This window comes from Tursiops truncatus, chromosome X, assembly GCF_011762595.2.
Source record: "Tursiops truncatus isolate mTurTru1 chromosome X, mTurTru1.mat.Y, whole genome shotgun sequence".
In the NCBI taxonomy this organism is placed as follows: domain Eukaryota; kingdom Metazoa; phylum Chordata; class Mammalia; order Artiodactyla; family Delphinidae; genus Tursiops; species Tursiops truncatus.
In genome coordinates, this window is record NC_047055.1 from 36,980,258 (window position 1) to 36,997,224 (window position 16,967).

The 16,967-nt window shown below is 36.6% G+C and overlaps 1 protein-coding gene across 2 annotated transcripts in view; it reads right to left on the minus strand.

Annotated features, from left to right (window-relative positions):
• Nucleotides 1-16,967, minus strand: part of COL4A5 (collagen type IV alpha 5 chain) — a 218,474-nt gene that overhangs the window by 74,005 nt on the left and 127,502 nt on the right. For both annotated transcript variants that reach the window (XM_033849377.2, XM_019949549.3), the window contains exons 19-25: nt 14,866-14,998; nt 7,869-8,042; nt 7,443-7,526; nt 4,363-4,455; nt 2,104-2,174; nt 1,632-1,823; nt 684-852 (exon numbers count right to left, since the gene is read on the minus strand). In XM_033849377.2, coding sequence (XP_033705268.1) covers nt 684-852; nt 1,632-1,823; nt 2,104-2,174; nt 4,363-4,455; nt 7,443-7,526; nt 7,869-8,042; nt 14,866-14,998 — 916 coding nt within the window. The remainder of the gene's footprint in view (nt 1-683; nt 853-1,631; nt 1,824-2,103; nt 2,175-4,362; nt 4,456-7,442; nt 7,527-7,868; nt 8,043-14,865; nt 14,999-16,967) is intronic.

The following is a 16,967-nucleotide window of genomic DNA, read 5'->3' on the forward strand; positions in this document are numbered from 1 at the left end:
GTCCATTAACAATAGAATGCATAAAGCAACGGTGATACACACACACACACAGTGGGATACTGTACAGCAGTGAAAATGAATATGCTATATCCATACACAAAGTTAACATAAAGAATACTTACCCTATGCTTCCATTAATATAACACTCAAAAAGAAGCATAATTAAAGTACTTTGATAGGAATACATATCTAGGTGATAAAACTGTATATGGAGGGAAATTATGCAAAAGTCAGGACAGTGTTTACCTTTGGAGAAATGGAAGGGGATTATGATCAGGAAAGAACAGAGAGAGGAGGATAGGGGTTTCGAGGATGCTGGCAATGTTGTTTCTTGACGTGTGTGGTCGTTATGTGTGTGTTTCCATTATATTTGTTAAACTTTGCATTTTATATATCATGTACATTATATATATCATGCACTTAAAAACAACAACAGTAACAATAAATATAGTCAAAAAATTTAAAGAGAAGCCCCTCTTAAAACACACACACACACACACACACACACACACACACACACACACATTTATGTTTCCCTGCTAAGAAACTCCGAAAAGGCCCAAATATAAATGGCGACGGAAACACAACTCTCATAAAAAGAAGCCAAGAATGGCCAAAAGATAATAAATACATTTCTGCTTTTAAGCACCAAACTAAAAACAAAACAACCATAATAAAGTCACCTGGTATTCCTGGCTGGCCTGGATTTCCTGCTACACCTTGTATGCCTTTTTCACCTGGTGGGCCTGGAGGGCCAAAACCAAGAGGGCCCATAGGCCCCCTATTTCCTGGGAGACCTGGCAAACCTGGGTTCCCAGGGGGACCTCTTTCACCCTTAAAAGCAATTCCACCCTGAAAAGGGAAAAATTTAATACAGAAACATAGATATAACAGCTATCTGTAGGTTGGTATTACTAAGTACAACTAGAGAAATGATACAGCCACAAATAGTTCTTAAAAACTACATAAGTGTGTGTTATTATCGGGTGGTATGTGTGCTCACTCTACTTATTCATTCTTTTAACAAATATTTTTGAGTTCCTACTATGTGCCAGGTGCTGGTGATAAAGCAAAGAATAAAAATTGGCAAAAATCTCTGTGTTCATGAAGTCAAGAAGTTTACAGCCTAGCTAACATTTAATAAAACAGCACTTTCTACCTAAATATCCTGGGCTGTGTGTTGTGCACAAAATAAGAATCTACTCATTTATCTTCAATCTGTAGGCTCCACGGCACATTTCACACGGCCATCTACTCACACTAATCTCTAAGCTTACTTTATATAAAAACCAAATTAGTCTTTTGTTGTCCGGTCTAAAAAAAACCAGACAAGGCTATGTGGGATAAGAAAAGGGGAACCTCACAGTGACCCATAAGCATCTTAACCTCCTGCCTACCTAGTCATAGCAAATATTACTCAATATAGCAGTGGGTTAAGCAGAAATAATTAATAAAACCACTGAGAAAAGAACTGTAAAGAAACCCTATGTAGTCAATAACAATGTACCATTACTATATATAATCACATTCTTTTAAGCATTGATTACATGTTCATCTCAGCACCAGGCCTATCCTAGGAAACATCACTAACAATTTGACATGACAAAACCAAGAATATCAAACCAACTCACAGGTTCTCCTTTGGGGCCAGGAAGCCCTGGCAATCCATCCTGTCCAGGGGTGCCAGGTAAACCAGGAAGCCCTGGAGCTCCAGGAGAACCCAAATCTCCTTTGTCACCCTTCATTCCTGGAAAAGTGAGGACGTCACCAGGTTCACCTTTAGGTCCGGGAAAGCCTGGAGCACCTGGAGCTCCTGGTATGCCCTGAGGGGGGGGCAATAAAGAGGGGAAAAAGAAGAGAGAGAAAAAGAAACTCAGTTTCTTTTTTTCTAATACTTTCTCCAGTTTATCCCATCAACCTGCCCAATAACACTTAGTGTACCAAGCTATGAGTCAAGTGAGACATATGAGTCAGCGCGAGCGAAAGAATCAAATATATCATAATAAGAAAACTAAATTTCTTTTATATATATCCACAAGTGAAAATCAAAGTGTAAATAGGTTTCTTCTACTTCTTCTGTTATATGATATACTCAAAACTTACTGTTAATCCTTTGGGACCGGTTGCACCAGCGTGTCCTTTTTCACCCTTCTGTCCAGGGAAACCAAGAGATCCTAATACACACACACACACACACACACACACACACACACACACACACACACAGAATAATGTGAGCTTTGAGCTTGAAATCCTGACAAAGCTCATATAAAAATCAGCAAGTCAGGAAGTCAAGTTTTAAAATAAGAATGCCAGACTTCCCCAGTGGTGCAGTGGTTAAGAATCTGCCTGCCAATGCACCAATGTGGGGGACACGGGTTTGATCCCTGGTCTGGGAAGATCCCACATGCCGTGGAGCAACTAAGCCCATGCGGCACAACTGCTGAGCCTGAGCTCTAGAGCCTGCGAGCCACAACTACTGAGCCCGCGTGCCACAACTACTGAAGCCCGAACGCCTAGAGACCATGTTCCGCAACAAGAGAAGCCACCGCAATGAGAAGCCCATGCACCGCGACGAAGAGTAGCCCGCGTTCGCCACAACTAGAGAAAGCCCACTGCAGCAATGAAGACCCAACACAGCCAATAAATTAATTAATTAATTAATTAATTAAAAATAAGAATGCCATTCAATCCCATTTAACAAGTCACATTTTGATCTTTCTATTCTATGCTCTGAAGGCGAGGAGATCATCCTTTCTTTTAGGTAAAGCTAACATTTCCTGGTACATACAGCATTGTATCCTTAGGTATTTCCAATTCCAAATCCTCTCAGAGTTCGCAGCTACCAAGTACTATGCACAGAAATGCTCTGCTCTTATAACCACCCCATTGCCAAGGTGAGAAGGAGATAAGGACAAAGTCTGTGTATCTTTCTTTGTTCTTACTTAAACAATTTTCCTAGATTCCTACCAGTTCTTTCTTTGGTTTGTCACTCCCTAAAATTTGGTTTATGAGAAAGGATTGGTGCTCAAAGACTAGAGAAAATATTACTAAAGCAGTGCTCTCAAAATGGGTCCCTGGACCAGCTGCATCAGCATCACCTGGGCACTGGTTAGAAATGCTAATTCTTGGGCCCTCCACCCCAGGTCTACTGAATCAGAAATTTTGGGGGGTGGGACCCAGGAATCTGGGTTTTAACAAGCCTTCCAAGTAATTCTGATGCACTCCCAAGTTTGAAAACCACTAGACTGGAAGTACAAGGCTAGATGCTTAACTTCTAGGGGCAGCTATAAGACTGGCTGAAAATCTATTTCCAAACACCAAATGTGTGTTTGGCAGACACACTAGACAGAAAGGTAAGAGATCTGGTATCTACTCTCAGCCCTGACTGACTCAGACATGAAGTGTGATTTCAAGAGAATATAATCCTGGGAAACCCCAAGAGGCAGTTGAGTAAAAGAGTTGGAAATGGGGAAGGGGGAGTTATATATAGAAAGAGGAAGACAAATATCATATGATATCACTTATATGTGGAATTTACAAACAGAGTACAAATGAACTTATCTACAAAACAGAAACAGAGTTACAGATGAAGAAAATAAACTTATGGCTACAAGGGGGGTAAGGGAGGAGGGGGATAAATTAGGAGGCTGGAATTGACATATACACACTACTATACATAAAAGAGATAACTAATAAGGACCTACTGTATAGCACAGGGAACTCTACTCAATACTCTGTAATGGCCTATAATGGGAAAAGAATCTAAAGAAGACTGGATATATGTATATGTATAACTGATTCACTTTGCTGTACACATGAAACTAACACAACATTTAAATCAACTATACTCCAATAAAAATTTTTTTAAAAAAGAAAGAACATTTTAAATTTTTTAATTTTTAAAAATTAAAAAAAATAAAGAGGAATATTGGCAGTTGATTGCCAAACTCTGGTAGAAGACCGTTTCGTAATGACAACATGTGATACATCCCAATGACTAGAATCTTGGCCACTGAAAACCATATTCAGGGGTCAGGTATTATGAACATTTTCCCCAGTTTTCTGGAATAAAGAAGTCTGACTCTGTATAAGTTATTTTCCTCACCATATGGAAAATAAGGAAGATACTTTTCCTGGAGTAATACTGTCGAAATTCTTTAATAGAAAATGTTGGTAGCTTCAGCTACTGGAAACAAGAGCATAATTTATTTCACAGCAGATATGACATTTCATATTTAATTATTTATGGATGTGAGTGACTAGTCATAAAATGAGACACGGGCATCATTTAAAACTATAAGCTCACTAATATCTAGCCAAGAAATATTTTTAAGGTTGCCCTGAGGAAGAATGTGTTACCTGGGGGACCTGGAAGACCTGGCAAACCAGGTTCACCTGGAGGCCCTGAAACACCAGTTCCAATACAGTTGAAGCAGGTGTCACCTTTGTCACCTAGAGAAAACCATAATAAAAAACAAATTTTACTTGAAGGGGTACATATACCTTCTTTAGATAGGTTCTAAAGAAGTTAGCACTAAGGGACAATATTCCTACCTAACAGTGTAGCTGGAGAAGCCTATATCTAGAATCAATTTACTTGATAAATATTTACTGAGCACCTACTATGTGTCAAGCACTGTTCGAGGAGTTTGTAATACATTGATAAACAAAACAGACAAAATCCATACCTTCACAGTGTTTACATTCTACCAGTGGCTGGGTAAGTGAAATTGGATATGCTTAGGGGTGGGTGGCAGGTTGCAATTTTAAATAGGGTGGTCAGGATAAGACCTCATTGAGAAGATGACACGTGATTAAAAAAACTTAAAGGACATGGCACGTGCATAACGACTATAGTGCAGTCCAGGTAGAAAGAGTAGCCATGTTTGGTATATAGAAGGAACATCAAGGAGAACAGATTGTGGGAGTACAGTGAGGAAGGGGAACCAGGTCAGACAGTTAACAGGTTATAACAAGTGGCATATCATAAAATATCACATAGGCCACCACAAAGACTGTGGCTTTTACTGTGAGTGAAATGAGAATTTAGGAGAAGAAATTAAACAGAAAAGCAACATGATATGACTTAAGTTTTAAAAGGATGACTCTGGTTGCTATGTTAATAATATAATCTAAGTACAAGGATGGAAACAGGGTAAACACATAAGTGGCTACTGCTGAAGTGATCTAGGAGAGATAGTAGCTCATTCCAGAGTGACAGCAATGAACATGATGAGAATTGGTTAGATTCTGGACATATCTGAAAGTAGAGCCAATAGGGTTTTCTCATGGATCATACAGAATTCAAGAGAAGAAGGGAATCAAGGATGACTCCATGACAGATCAAAGGTCGAAATGTAAAAGGCAAAAACGATAAAGCTTTTAGAAGAAAACATAGAGGAATATCATCAGGTCCTTGGGATAAGCAAAGATTTCTAAAACAGGACATAAACAGCACTAACCATAAAAGAGGACATTAATAATTTGACTTCTTTTAATTAACAACTTCTGTTCAAGAAAAGACGCGAGTAAAAAAGCAAGTCACAGAATGGGAGAATATATTTGTGATACATATATCCAACAACCCAATCAAAATAGAAGAAGATAGGTATTTTACAAACAGAATGTACAGACTATAAGAAAAGAGGCTCAGCATCAATAAGTTGTGAGGAAAATGGAAACTAAATCCTCTTTGTAAAATGGTTTGGTGGTATCTATGGAATCAAAGATACATCTACCTTATGATCCAGCAATTCCATTACCAGGTTTACACAACAGAAATGAATGCTTATGTCCTACTGTGTATATATATATATATATATATATATATATATATATATATATATATATGAATGTTCATAGCAGCTTTATTCATAATAGCCCCAGACCAAATGTCCATTAACATTAGAATGGATGAATATGGATAGGAATATTCATTCAATGAAATACCAAAGAGCAGTGAAAAAATACTGCTACAAACAAAAACATGGATATACCTCACAGATATAATATTAAGCAAAAGAAACCAGATAAAATATTAAGACATAAAAGAGCCCATACTGTATGATTCCATTTATACAAAGTTCAAAGTTAGGCAAACTGTTTGATTGAGGATACAACAGTGGTTACCTTTGGGAGTGCTGTATAGGATACACAAGAGAGTCTTCTAGAGTCTTGGAAAAGTTCTATATTTTGATTTAGACAGTAGTTACATGGGAGGTAATAGATAGACATACATACGGAGAGATATACATATAGAGACAAAGTATATATGGGAGGAGACATATCTATATATAGAGAGAGACATATCTATACCTATATCTATATCTAATATATACGATATGCCAGGAAGGTAGGAAGAAAAACAGAGCATGTAATATACTGAAAACCAAGTGAAGAAAGTGTTAAAGAATGGAAAAATCAAGGAAATAATGGACTGAGACTTGATATTTGAATTGGCAGTGAACAGGCTGCTGATGACTGACAAAAGCAGCATCTATGGAGTGGTTGGGGGAGGGGAGTGAAGTCCTGAGGAGTATGTTTAAGAGAAAATGAGAGTAGAGTTACCTAGAGACAGTGAGTAGAAAATTCTTGAAGAGTTTTGCTCCAAATGGAAGCAGAGGAATGGCGTAGTATCAGGCAGGGGAAGTGGGATTATGATAAAATATTTTTAGATGGGTGAAAAAAGCATATTTGTATACTGCTGGGAAAGATCCAGTAAAAGGGGAAAATTGATGATATGGGAGTGACAAGAATTTCTGGAATGAATTTTTGGGGGAGAACAAGAGGAAACTGAATCTATTGTACAAACAGAAGAACTGCTTTAGATAGGAGCAGTAACAATAATAGGCAGGAAGGCAGAATATAGGGGCAAGATGCAAATAGGTGGGTAAATATGGTGGTGGCGGCAATCTGTGAAAGTTCTCTTGTTATTGCTTCAATTGGTCAGTGGAAGAGAAAGCAAAGTCACAATCCTAAAATAAGAATGGAAGAGGAGGTGTTAGAAGTTTGAAGAGAGAAGGCACAGGCTCAGAAGAGGTGGTAATTTGGAATTACCAGGGCTGTGTTTTTGTTTGAAGTGAGTACAATGGCAGGAGAGGAGGGCAAAGGTGTCAAGAGTTTATGTATGAGATTGATTATGGAATTTAAGCTGGGTTAAGAGAGCAGAAAGGACATGAAAAGGTTGAGGGACAGTCAAAGTTGGTAGGTTTCAGTGAGTGTGAAGTAATGTTGGAGTCAGGTTATTAGAGGTAGTAAGCTAGAAAGATAGGATGTAGTGGTCACAAAATGAGATTCGGGAAATCAAAATACGGAAGTGTGCACTACTGGTAACGTGTGGTCTTGGGGTATGACCATGGGAGTGAGTGGCTGAGGTAGGATGGAGGATATAGGGGATTTTGCTGATGATTTCAAAGGATGAAGGAATATGGGAATCAAACCTTTCACTCCTTGTTCTCCTTGGAGTCCTCTATCACCTGGAGATCCTGGAGGGCCAGGAGGGCCTGCTTCACATACCTCATCACCTGAGATAAGATAAAACAAGAACAGCAAGCCAATTTTTGTAAAATATCCAGAAGACAACAAAGAGAAAGTCTGATAGGCTAGGAAAAAAAGAGATCTATTTTCAGTTATTTCTCTGCATTAATACAACTACCTATAAACAAAAGGAAGATATAATATTAGTGATAATTTGAAGAACAAATCTAAATATCAAAGAATCACCAAAAATCAAAAGTAGAAGCAGTGGAAGAATATTTAGCTATCAGAAATACAAAGAATGATGTCAACATTCAGCTAGATTCACTTATAAATAAAGACAAAACAAAAACAACAATAGAACTTAACAGGAAAAAACTATAGCTTACTAGGAGGGATGTGAGGGCCAGGAGGGCCAGGAGGCCCTGGAAGGCCAGGAGCCCCAGGCTGTCCATCAAGTCCAGGAGATCCAGGAATGGAAATTCCAGGTGGACCTTCATCCCCTTTCTGGCCCCTTTCCCCAGGAAAGCCAGGGGGCCCAGGAGGACCTGTAACTGCAAGTCCTAAGATAAAAACAAATACCCATTAAAAGTGATCAAAATGATCTTATTTTAGACATATTACTTTGGGTCTCAATGAGACATTAAGTAATGATAAGATCTTCCTTTAATGTATAACACCAGTTATGATCTTAGTTTTTTCTATGAGAATCAACATCTAGAGAAAAGATGGAAAGTTCCAATAATGTAAGTACTACTTTGAGTATAAGAAAGACTAATTTAAAGTAGCTTTATTACTTTTGGAAATGTACTAATAACTAACTCTCTACTCACTCTCCTTTGACTATGATTTTTTAATCTCAGAAATACCAGGAAGCCATTTACAGGAAAAAAAAGAGGCATCTCAAAGTTCTCATGTAAACGTGGCTCTGTTTCTGAACTTTCTTCTGTTCCACTATCTGTTCCTGCACCATTAACACACTTTTTCATTACTACAGCTTTATAATGTTTTCAAAACTGGTAAGGAAAATATACCCATCTTTGTTCTTTTTAAAACCATCTTCACTACACTTACAAATTTACTCTTCCAAGTGAATTTCAGAGTCAGCTTGTCAGTTTCATTTTAAAAAGCCATTGTAATTTTGAATGAGATTAATTTGAATTTAAAGATTAAATTTTGGTAGAATCGCCTGTATATAATATTGAGTTCTCGCATCAAGTAATAATTATTATATCTTTCCATTTATTAATTTTATATTATTTAATAGTATTTTACAAAGTTATAAAAGAGATCTTACACATCTTTTGTTTGGTTTATTCATGGGTAAATTTGATTGCTAATGTCAGTTTTATGACTGTTATTTTTGTTAACTGGATTTTGTCCTCTTGTACGTTCAATTATTTTATTGCTGGTTTAGAGGAAGGTAAGTTATTTAAGTTTGCAACTCATATTTGGCTACCTTGCAAACATTCTAAGTTCTGGTAATTTGTCATTTGATTCTTTTAGGCTCTATGGGTAGATTATCACATGGCCTGTAAATAACCAAAATTTGGTTTGCTTTTTGTTTTTTATCCATACACCTCTTTTTTTTCCAGACTTAGTATGCTGGCTGGGATCTTCAGTATAAGATCAAACAGTATTGGTGACCATATCTTTTTTTTTTTTTTTTTTTTTATGGTACGCAGGCCTCTCACTGTTGTGGTCTCTTCCGTTGTGGAGAACAGGCTCCGGACGCACAGCCTCAGCAGCCATGGCTCACGGGCCCAGCCGCTCCGCGGCATGTGGGATCTTCCCGGACCGGGGCACTAACCCATGTCCCCTGCATCGGCAGGTGGACTCTCAACCACTGCGCCACCAGGGAAGCCCTGGTGACCATATCTTTTTCTGATTTTTGACTTTAATGAGAATGCTCCTGATGTTTCACCAAAAAGTATGACATTTCCCGAACAGTCCTGTACTTCCCATATGAAGTAGATAGCTTCAAGAGAATATAAGGCATCAAGTCTTATATTCTGTCATCAAGTTAAGACAGTTCCCTTTTATTTATATAAATTTATTTATTTTATTTATTTACTTTTGGCTACTTTGGTTCTTTGTTGTTGTGTGTGGCTTTCTCTAGTTGCGGCGAGCGGGGGCTACTCTTCATGAAGGTGCGTGGGCTTCTCATTGCGGTGGCTTCTCTTGTTGTGGAGCACGGGCTCTAGGCGCACGGGCTTCAGTAGTTGTGGCTCACGGGTGCTAGAGCGCAGGCTCAGTAGTTGTGGTGCACAGGCTTAGTTGCTCCATGGCATGTGGGATCTTCCCGGACCAGGGCTCGAACCCGTGTCCCCTGCATTGGCAGGGGGATTCTTAACTACTGTGCCACCAGGGAAGCCCAAGACAGTTCCTTTTTTATTTTTCTGAATTTTATTTTATATTTTTATACAGCAGGTTCTTATTAGTTATCCATTTTATACATATTAGTGTATATATGTCAATCCCAATCTCCCAATTCATCACAACACCCCACCCCCCACCACTTTCCCCGCTTCGTGTCCATACGTTTGTTCTCTACATCTGTGCCTCTATTTCAGCCTTGCAAACCAGTTCATCTAGATTCCACATATATGTGTTAATATACAATATCTAGATTCCACATATATGTGTTAATATACAATATGTTTTTCTCTTACTTCACTCTGTATGACAGTCTCTAGATCCATCCACGTCTCTACAAATGACCCAGTTTTGTTCCTTTTTATGTCTAATAGTCCATTGTATATATGTACCACATCTTCTTTATGCATTCATCTGTCAATGGGCATTTAGGTTGCTTCCATGACCTGGCTATTGCAAATAGTGCTGCAATGAACACTGGGGTGCATGTGTCGTTTTGAATTGTGGTTTTCTCTGGGTATATGCCCAGTAGTGGGATTGCTGGGTCATATGGTAATTCTATTTTTAGTTTTTTAAGGAACCTCTATACTGTTCTCCATAGTGGCTGTATCAATTTACATTCCCACCAACAGTGCAAAAGGGTTCCCATTTCTCCACACCCTCTCCAGCATTTGTTGTTTGTAGATTTTCTGATGATGCCCATTCTAACTGGTGTGAGGTGATACCTCATTGTAGTTTTGATTTGCGTTTCTCTAATAATTAGCGATGTTGAGCAGCTTTTCATGTGCCTCTTGGCCATCTGTATGTCTTCTTTGGAGAAATGTCTATTTAGGTCTTCAAAACAGTTCCCTTTTAATCTTAGTTGTTTTTTTAAATATATTTATTTATTTGTTTATGTATGGCTATGTTGGGTCTTCGTTGCTGAGTGTGGGCTTTCTCTAGTTGCGGCGAGCAGGGGCTGCTCTTCATTGTGGTGCGTGGGCTTCTCATTGTAGTGGCTTCTCTTGCTGTGCAGCACAGGCTCTAGGTGCATGGGCTCGGGACTTGTGGCGCATGGGCTTAGCTGCTCCATGGCATGTGGGATCTTCCTGGACCAGGGTTCCAACCCACGTCCCCTGCATTGGCAGGCGGATTCTTAACCACTGCATCACCAGGGAAGTCCCTAATCTTAGTTTAAGGATTTTTTTTTCCTTTTAAAAATGAATATGTATTGAATTTTACTGTTTTCTTTGCATCTATTGGCCTATTCTCTTTTAATACGTCAGTGTGGTCAATGACAGTGATGTTGAACCATCCTTGCAATCTTAGGGTAAAATCTATTTGGTCATATATCATATTGTTTAATATACTTCTGGATTGATTTGATAATATTTTATTTAAGATTGTTACTTACACATTCATAAGTGATATTGAACTATAGTTATTTCCAGTGTATCTCCTTGGTGGTTTGGTATTGATACTGCTAAACTGAATTTCCTTTTTAAAAAAATGTTCTGAAACAGTTTATAAACTATGAGAATCACCTGCTCAAGAACCTGGTAGATTTCATCCATAAAACTCTATAAAACCACCCACAAAACCAATGCTTTTTCATGGAGACCATTAACGTTTCAAAATCTTCTATGGTAATTGATCTACTTAGGTGTCCTACTTTCTCGGGAAAATTTTATTACTTTATGTTTTCTGTTTCATGAGGAATGTATATTTCACCTAGAATTTAAAATATATTGACATAGTCTTAGAGTTATCTTGTAATCTAAAAATTTTAATTGTAGTTATGGTAATAATCTTTTTTCTTTACTGATTTTATTTGTGCCTTCTCTTCCCTTTATCTTGACCATATTTTATTTTTACCTTTCTCAAGTTTTTCCATCTATTTCGCTTGTGCTTTTTTTTAAAATTTGTATTGGAGTATAGTTACGTTACAATGTTGTGCTAGTTTCAGATGTACAGCAAAGTGAATCAGTTATACATATACATATATCCACTCTTTTTTAGATTCTTTTCCCATATAGGCCATTACAGAGTACTGAGTAGTGTTCCCTGTGCTATACTGTAGGTACTTGTTAGTCATCTATTTTGTATATAGTAGTCTGTATATGTCAATCCCAATCTCCCAATTTATCCCTCCCCGCCTTTGCCCCCTGATAACCATAAGTTTGTTTTCTACATCTGTAACTCTGTTTCTGTTTTGTAGATAAGTTCATTGGTAGCCTGTTTTTAGATTCCACATATAAGCGCTATCATATGATATTTGTCTTCCTCTGTCTGACTTATTTCACTCAGTATGACAATCTCTAGGTCCACGCATGTTGCTGCAAATGGCATGTGCTTGTTTTATTTCTTATTATTTTTCCAACTTAGGTCATTTATTTTCAGTATCTCTAATTTTGTGATAAATTGAGGGTACCATGAGTTTTGATACGGGTTGTTTATTTAGCATTTAGTAGTTCATCATCTCCATTTCTGTATTCTCTTTACCTCTAGAGTTATTTAGAAATATGCACTTTAATATACAAATATTTGGTGCTTTTTGTTGTTAATTTCTGACTTCATTTCACTGTGGTCACAGAGCATGGCCCGCATATAATTTTACAAGATTTTTTCTGGTCTAATAGAGTCAATTTCTATAAATGCTTCATGTGTGTTTGAAAAGAATGTACATTCTCTGCTGCACACAGTTTTTCTCTCTCCCCCATAAATACAGCTTAATTGTGTTGCTCAAATCATTTATATCCTTTTTATTTTTCACTTACTTGATATATTGGGGAGTTGCCAAATTATCCCTTGTAGTTTATCAGTTTTCATTTTACATATTCAAAGCTATATTTTTAGATGCATAAGTTTAGTGACCTTTATATCACTGTGGTATAAGTTGTCTATTTATCCACGTGAAATATCTGTTTTTTAATGCATTTTTTCATTGAATTCTATTTCACACCGTATTAGAATTGCTAAACCAGCTTTCCTTTGGTAGCATTTGCTTAATATCTTCCCATTGCTTTATTTTCAAAATTTCTATGTTGTTTTACTTTAGATATGTCTACTGTGCACAGCATACAGATATTTTTATTCTAATTTTATTTTAGTTTTTGTCTACTAATCAGTGTTTAGTCCTTTCACATTTATTGGAGTTGCTGATTTATTTTTAACTTCTTCTTGTCATTTTATTTATTTTTTTCTATTTATTCAGGTTTATCTGTGTCTGTTTTGTCCCAATCCTAATTTGTGTGACATAGATCCAGCTTTTTGGTCATCTTCTTTCCTCAACAAGTAAGTAATGTATATTATTTCTATTCTTTCCTAGTGGTTACTATTAAAATGTTTAACCTATGTACTAAAACTTATATTTTTCAAAAAACTTAGAGAGTTAATAATATTTATATTCTCTCCCTCTAACAAGACAAAAAACCTTATCATTCACTTCCCCATTCTCGCTGTACGTCCATATCCTGTGTTAGTCATGTGTACAATTATACTTCCATATTGTTACTTAAAATACTTCTGTTATTTTTTATGATCCATACTTATTTAGACTTAAAATACTTTATCAATATCTTTCCTAACCACTGGTTCTTATATCTTACCCACCCCCACCGCCAACTTCATCCTGAATTCATTATCTTCTTCTTGAAGTAAAACCTCCAGTAACTATTTCAGAGAAGATCTGGAGGTAGTAAACTTTCTAAGCATCCCATCTTCACACTAGGATGATAGTTTGATGTAATATAGAATCTCAAATTCATAGTTATTTTTCCTTATTACTTTGAAAATGTGCTCCATTATCCTCCTCTTATTCTCACTGTTTTGTAGGTGATCTGCCTTTGCTCTCAGTTTTTAAGAATTTCTTTTTACCCTTAAATTCTAAAATGTCCCTAAAATTTGTCTAGTTACGTATTTTTGTACTATTATTTTACTTTTGCTTCGTAATTCATAAGCCTTTTCACAGGGAATCATTTTTTAATAGAAAGAAGTTCTCAGCCATTAATTTTTCAAATATTGCTTCTTGTCCTATTCTCTCCTTGAACTCCTTCATGCTGGATTTTGGGACTTCTAGGTTTATCCTTTGTGCGTCTTAAATTTTATTTCATACTATCTAACACTTTAACTTTTCTGCTACACCCTTGGAGAATTCCTTATCTCAATTTTCCAGACACAGTATGTGTTTAGTCCATTACCTTGAAGTTCGAAATCCAAAGTGCATACTTAGAGCGAAATGGGAGCCACAATTTATTCTCTTTCTCCTTGGGAGGAACACTGAGTGTCACTCATCTCATCATGTTAATATTTCATTAGCCAAATATTTTTGAAGGAAAAGTAACCATAATGTATTATACATGTATGTGTGACAGATACTGTAGATTTTTTTTTCAAATATTACATAAATCCTTACTATCACCTCATTTCACAGAACATCCAAATAAACATGCTAAACAAGGGTACTGCTCAGTTTGTGGCCAAATTAGAAATGCTCTACTATACTGTGTTATCTTCAACAAAGGAATGATATAAAACTCAGTATTGAGCTCCAAGATTTGACTGCACAGCAAAATCACCATGGGGATTTCTAGGTAGATGTTTCCGGAATTCTAAGTGGATAGTGCTATTTCCTATATAAAAATACAGTAAATCTTATATAACTAGGCATTATTAGCACAATGTTCCCTTTCATAACAGCATGAAAGGTATAATGATTAATTTTTGGATCATAGTACTGTTTGGTGTAATTTATTAATAACAAAAGGCAGAAATGGTATTTTTTTAGGGTAAAAGGACACTATTCAAGTAACTTTGCTTTTTTCTTTTTTTTTTTTAAAGTACAGGTAAGAAACTTGGTAAGAAAACAGGTAAGAAAAGCTATAGTAAGAGTTGAGAAGTTTCTGTCAATTAAAAAATACCTCTGTCTTCCTTGCCATGCTCACCCTGGAACTAGTATGATAATACTGTATACTTGGATTAGTAAATATACTATAAATTCAGGGCTATTAAGTACAGCACAGTCTCTTTTACCTGGAGGTCCAGGAAGGCCAGGTGGACCCTGTATTCCAGGAATTCCTCGCTCTCCTTTTTCTCCAGGCAAGCCAGGTAACCCAATGTTTCCTTTTTCTCCTACAGTTACACCAGTTCCAGGCCTAGGAATCACCTTTATTATGAAAGAAAAAAATAAAGGAATTCAAAGAGGAAGAGACTTGTTCTTCTGAAAATAACCTAGCAGCTATATATGATTACAGTGTATCATTGTCACAAGGTGTTCAGATGCAAAATCATCAAGACTACTTACGAAGATTGTGAGTCATATTCTATATTACTTCTATGCTTCAACAGATTAGAAAATGTTCAGTGCCAGTACTAATATTACCACTCTCCTGAGCCCCAGACTTACAGAGCTAGAATTATGTTTGATGTCTCTTATCTTATAATTCACATTCGATTCATTCCAATCACCTAAGCCTGATAATTCTTTACTAAAAAGGTCTCTCCAACGTGTCCCCTTCTTTCCTGTTGCAACAGCTTCTATCCTTACCTTACACTTGGACTAACAGAAGCAACTCTGAGCTTGTCCCATTTAATCCAAATCTACTACTTGGACACACTTCCTCAAGAACCAATTTTTCTGTGTTACTTATCCTGTTAAAGGATTCAAATTGTTCACTACTTCTTACTATATCTGATGTCACTTTTAACTCTGGACTCTGTCAAGTTACTTCTCACTCCCAATACCTCTCTCACCTGTTTCACGTCCTGAATGACCTTTTAGGAGAGTGAGATCTGATTATAATCACTTCATGCATCTTGCAGATTCCTGCTTTTGCCTTTGAATATGCCATTCTAAACATCTATAATGCCTTCCCCCAATCTTTCTCTTTGTCAACCCATATTTATTTCTTCTTCTTAAAAAGAAAAAAAAAGAAAACACATCTCTACCAGGAAGGCTTTATTAATTAAAATCAACTAGCTGATCATTCCCTTTCTATCTTCTTAGACCCTTATGCCTAAATAATTTGACATTAAATAATCTAAATATAAATAAATTAACTTCATAGAGCTATAAAGGTAAAGTAAGCTTTACATTTAAGAAACTATCAGTTTGAGACAGAAATCATCACCTACTGGCAAAGTGAGATATTTATCCTGGCTCTTTTAGATATAAGAAATATTCAGACAAATGGACACTGAAATTTGTGGGACCTAGAATTGGGATAGTAGTTCAAAAGGGGAAGTGAGCTGTTGGATTGGATTGCACTCTCAAAATTTCCATTTCTTCTGATGATCATCAAAATTTTATTTCATTTTTCAGAGAAATTGCTTCTTAGAGAAGTAAAATTCTGATTTTAAAATGCAAGTGAATAAAAATTGTCTAAGATCTTCTTTAAGTACCTCCTCATTAGATTTGGTAAAGTACCAAGTATCAATATCTGATACTCACTATGGACAAAAATAATTAATGTTATTCAAATGTCTGAACATATAGGTTTTATAGGCACTTGACCCTTTGCAGCTTCAGTGCAGCCTAAAGTCAAGAGTCTTAGCAAATTTCAATGATAGTAAAACCAATATGTCAACTGCAACAGTGACATTTTATTCTTAATAAGAATGAAAATATATTTGACTAGAATTTCATGGTGAATGCAAACATGACAGAAGATTTGTAAACCCCTCAAGTATTCTTTTACAGAGCAGTTTCCTACATTTCTGCTTAAGAGCTCCTAGAAAGCACACACTCAGGGAAGAAAGAGGTGTGAATCAGACAATTACAAATTGAGAAAACCTATTAAGACCAAATCCATCTTTCCCCTGAGCTCTGCAGGGGAAAGGACCAATCCCCTAGTTCCTCAACACTTTCTTTTTTTGAAACTTTGTAAGCAACACTTGCACCACCTGCTGGTTACTTGAGAAATGATTTGGCAATCATGATGCAAAACAACCTAATGCCGTAATTTTGGACCTTTATTATGGAGAAGTAATATACAGGCAGAACAATACAAAGACTTGGAGGTCAACATCACTGAAGTTTCGGATGTAAAGACTTTTAAGCCAGGAAAAGTTGATCTTGGAATTTTGTGTTCTATGAGGAAAAGTTACGGAGTATATAATTAAAACATGAAAATTAA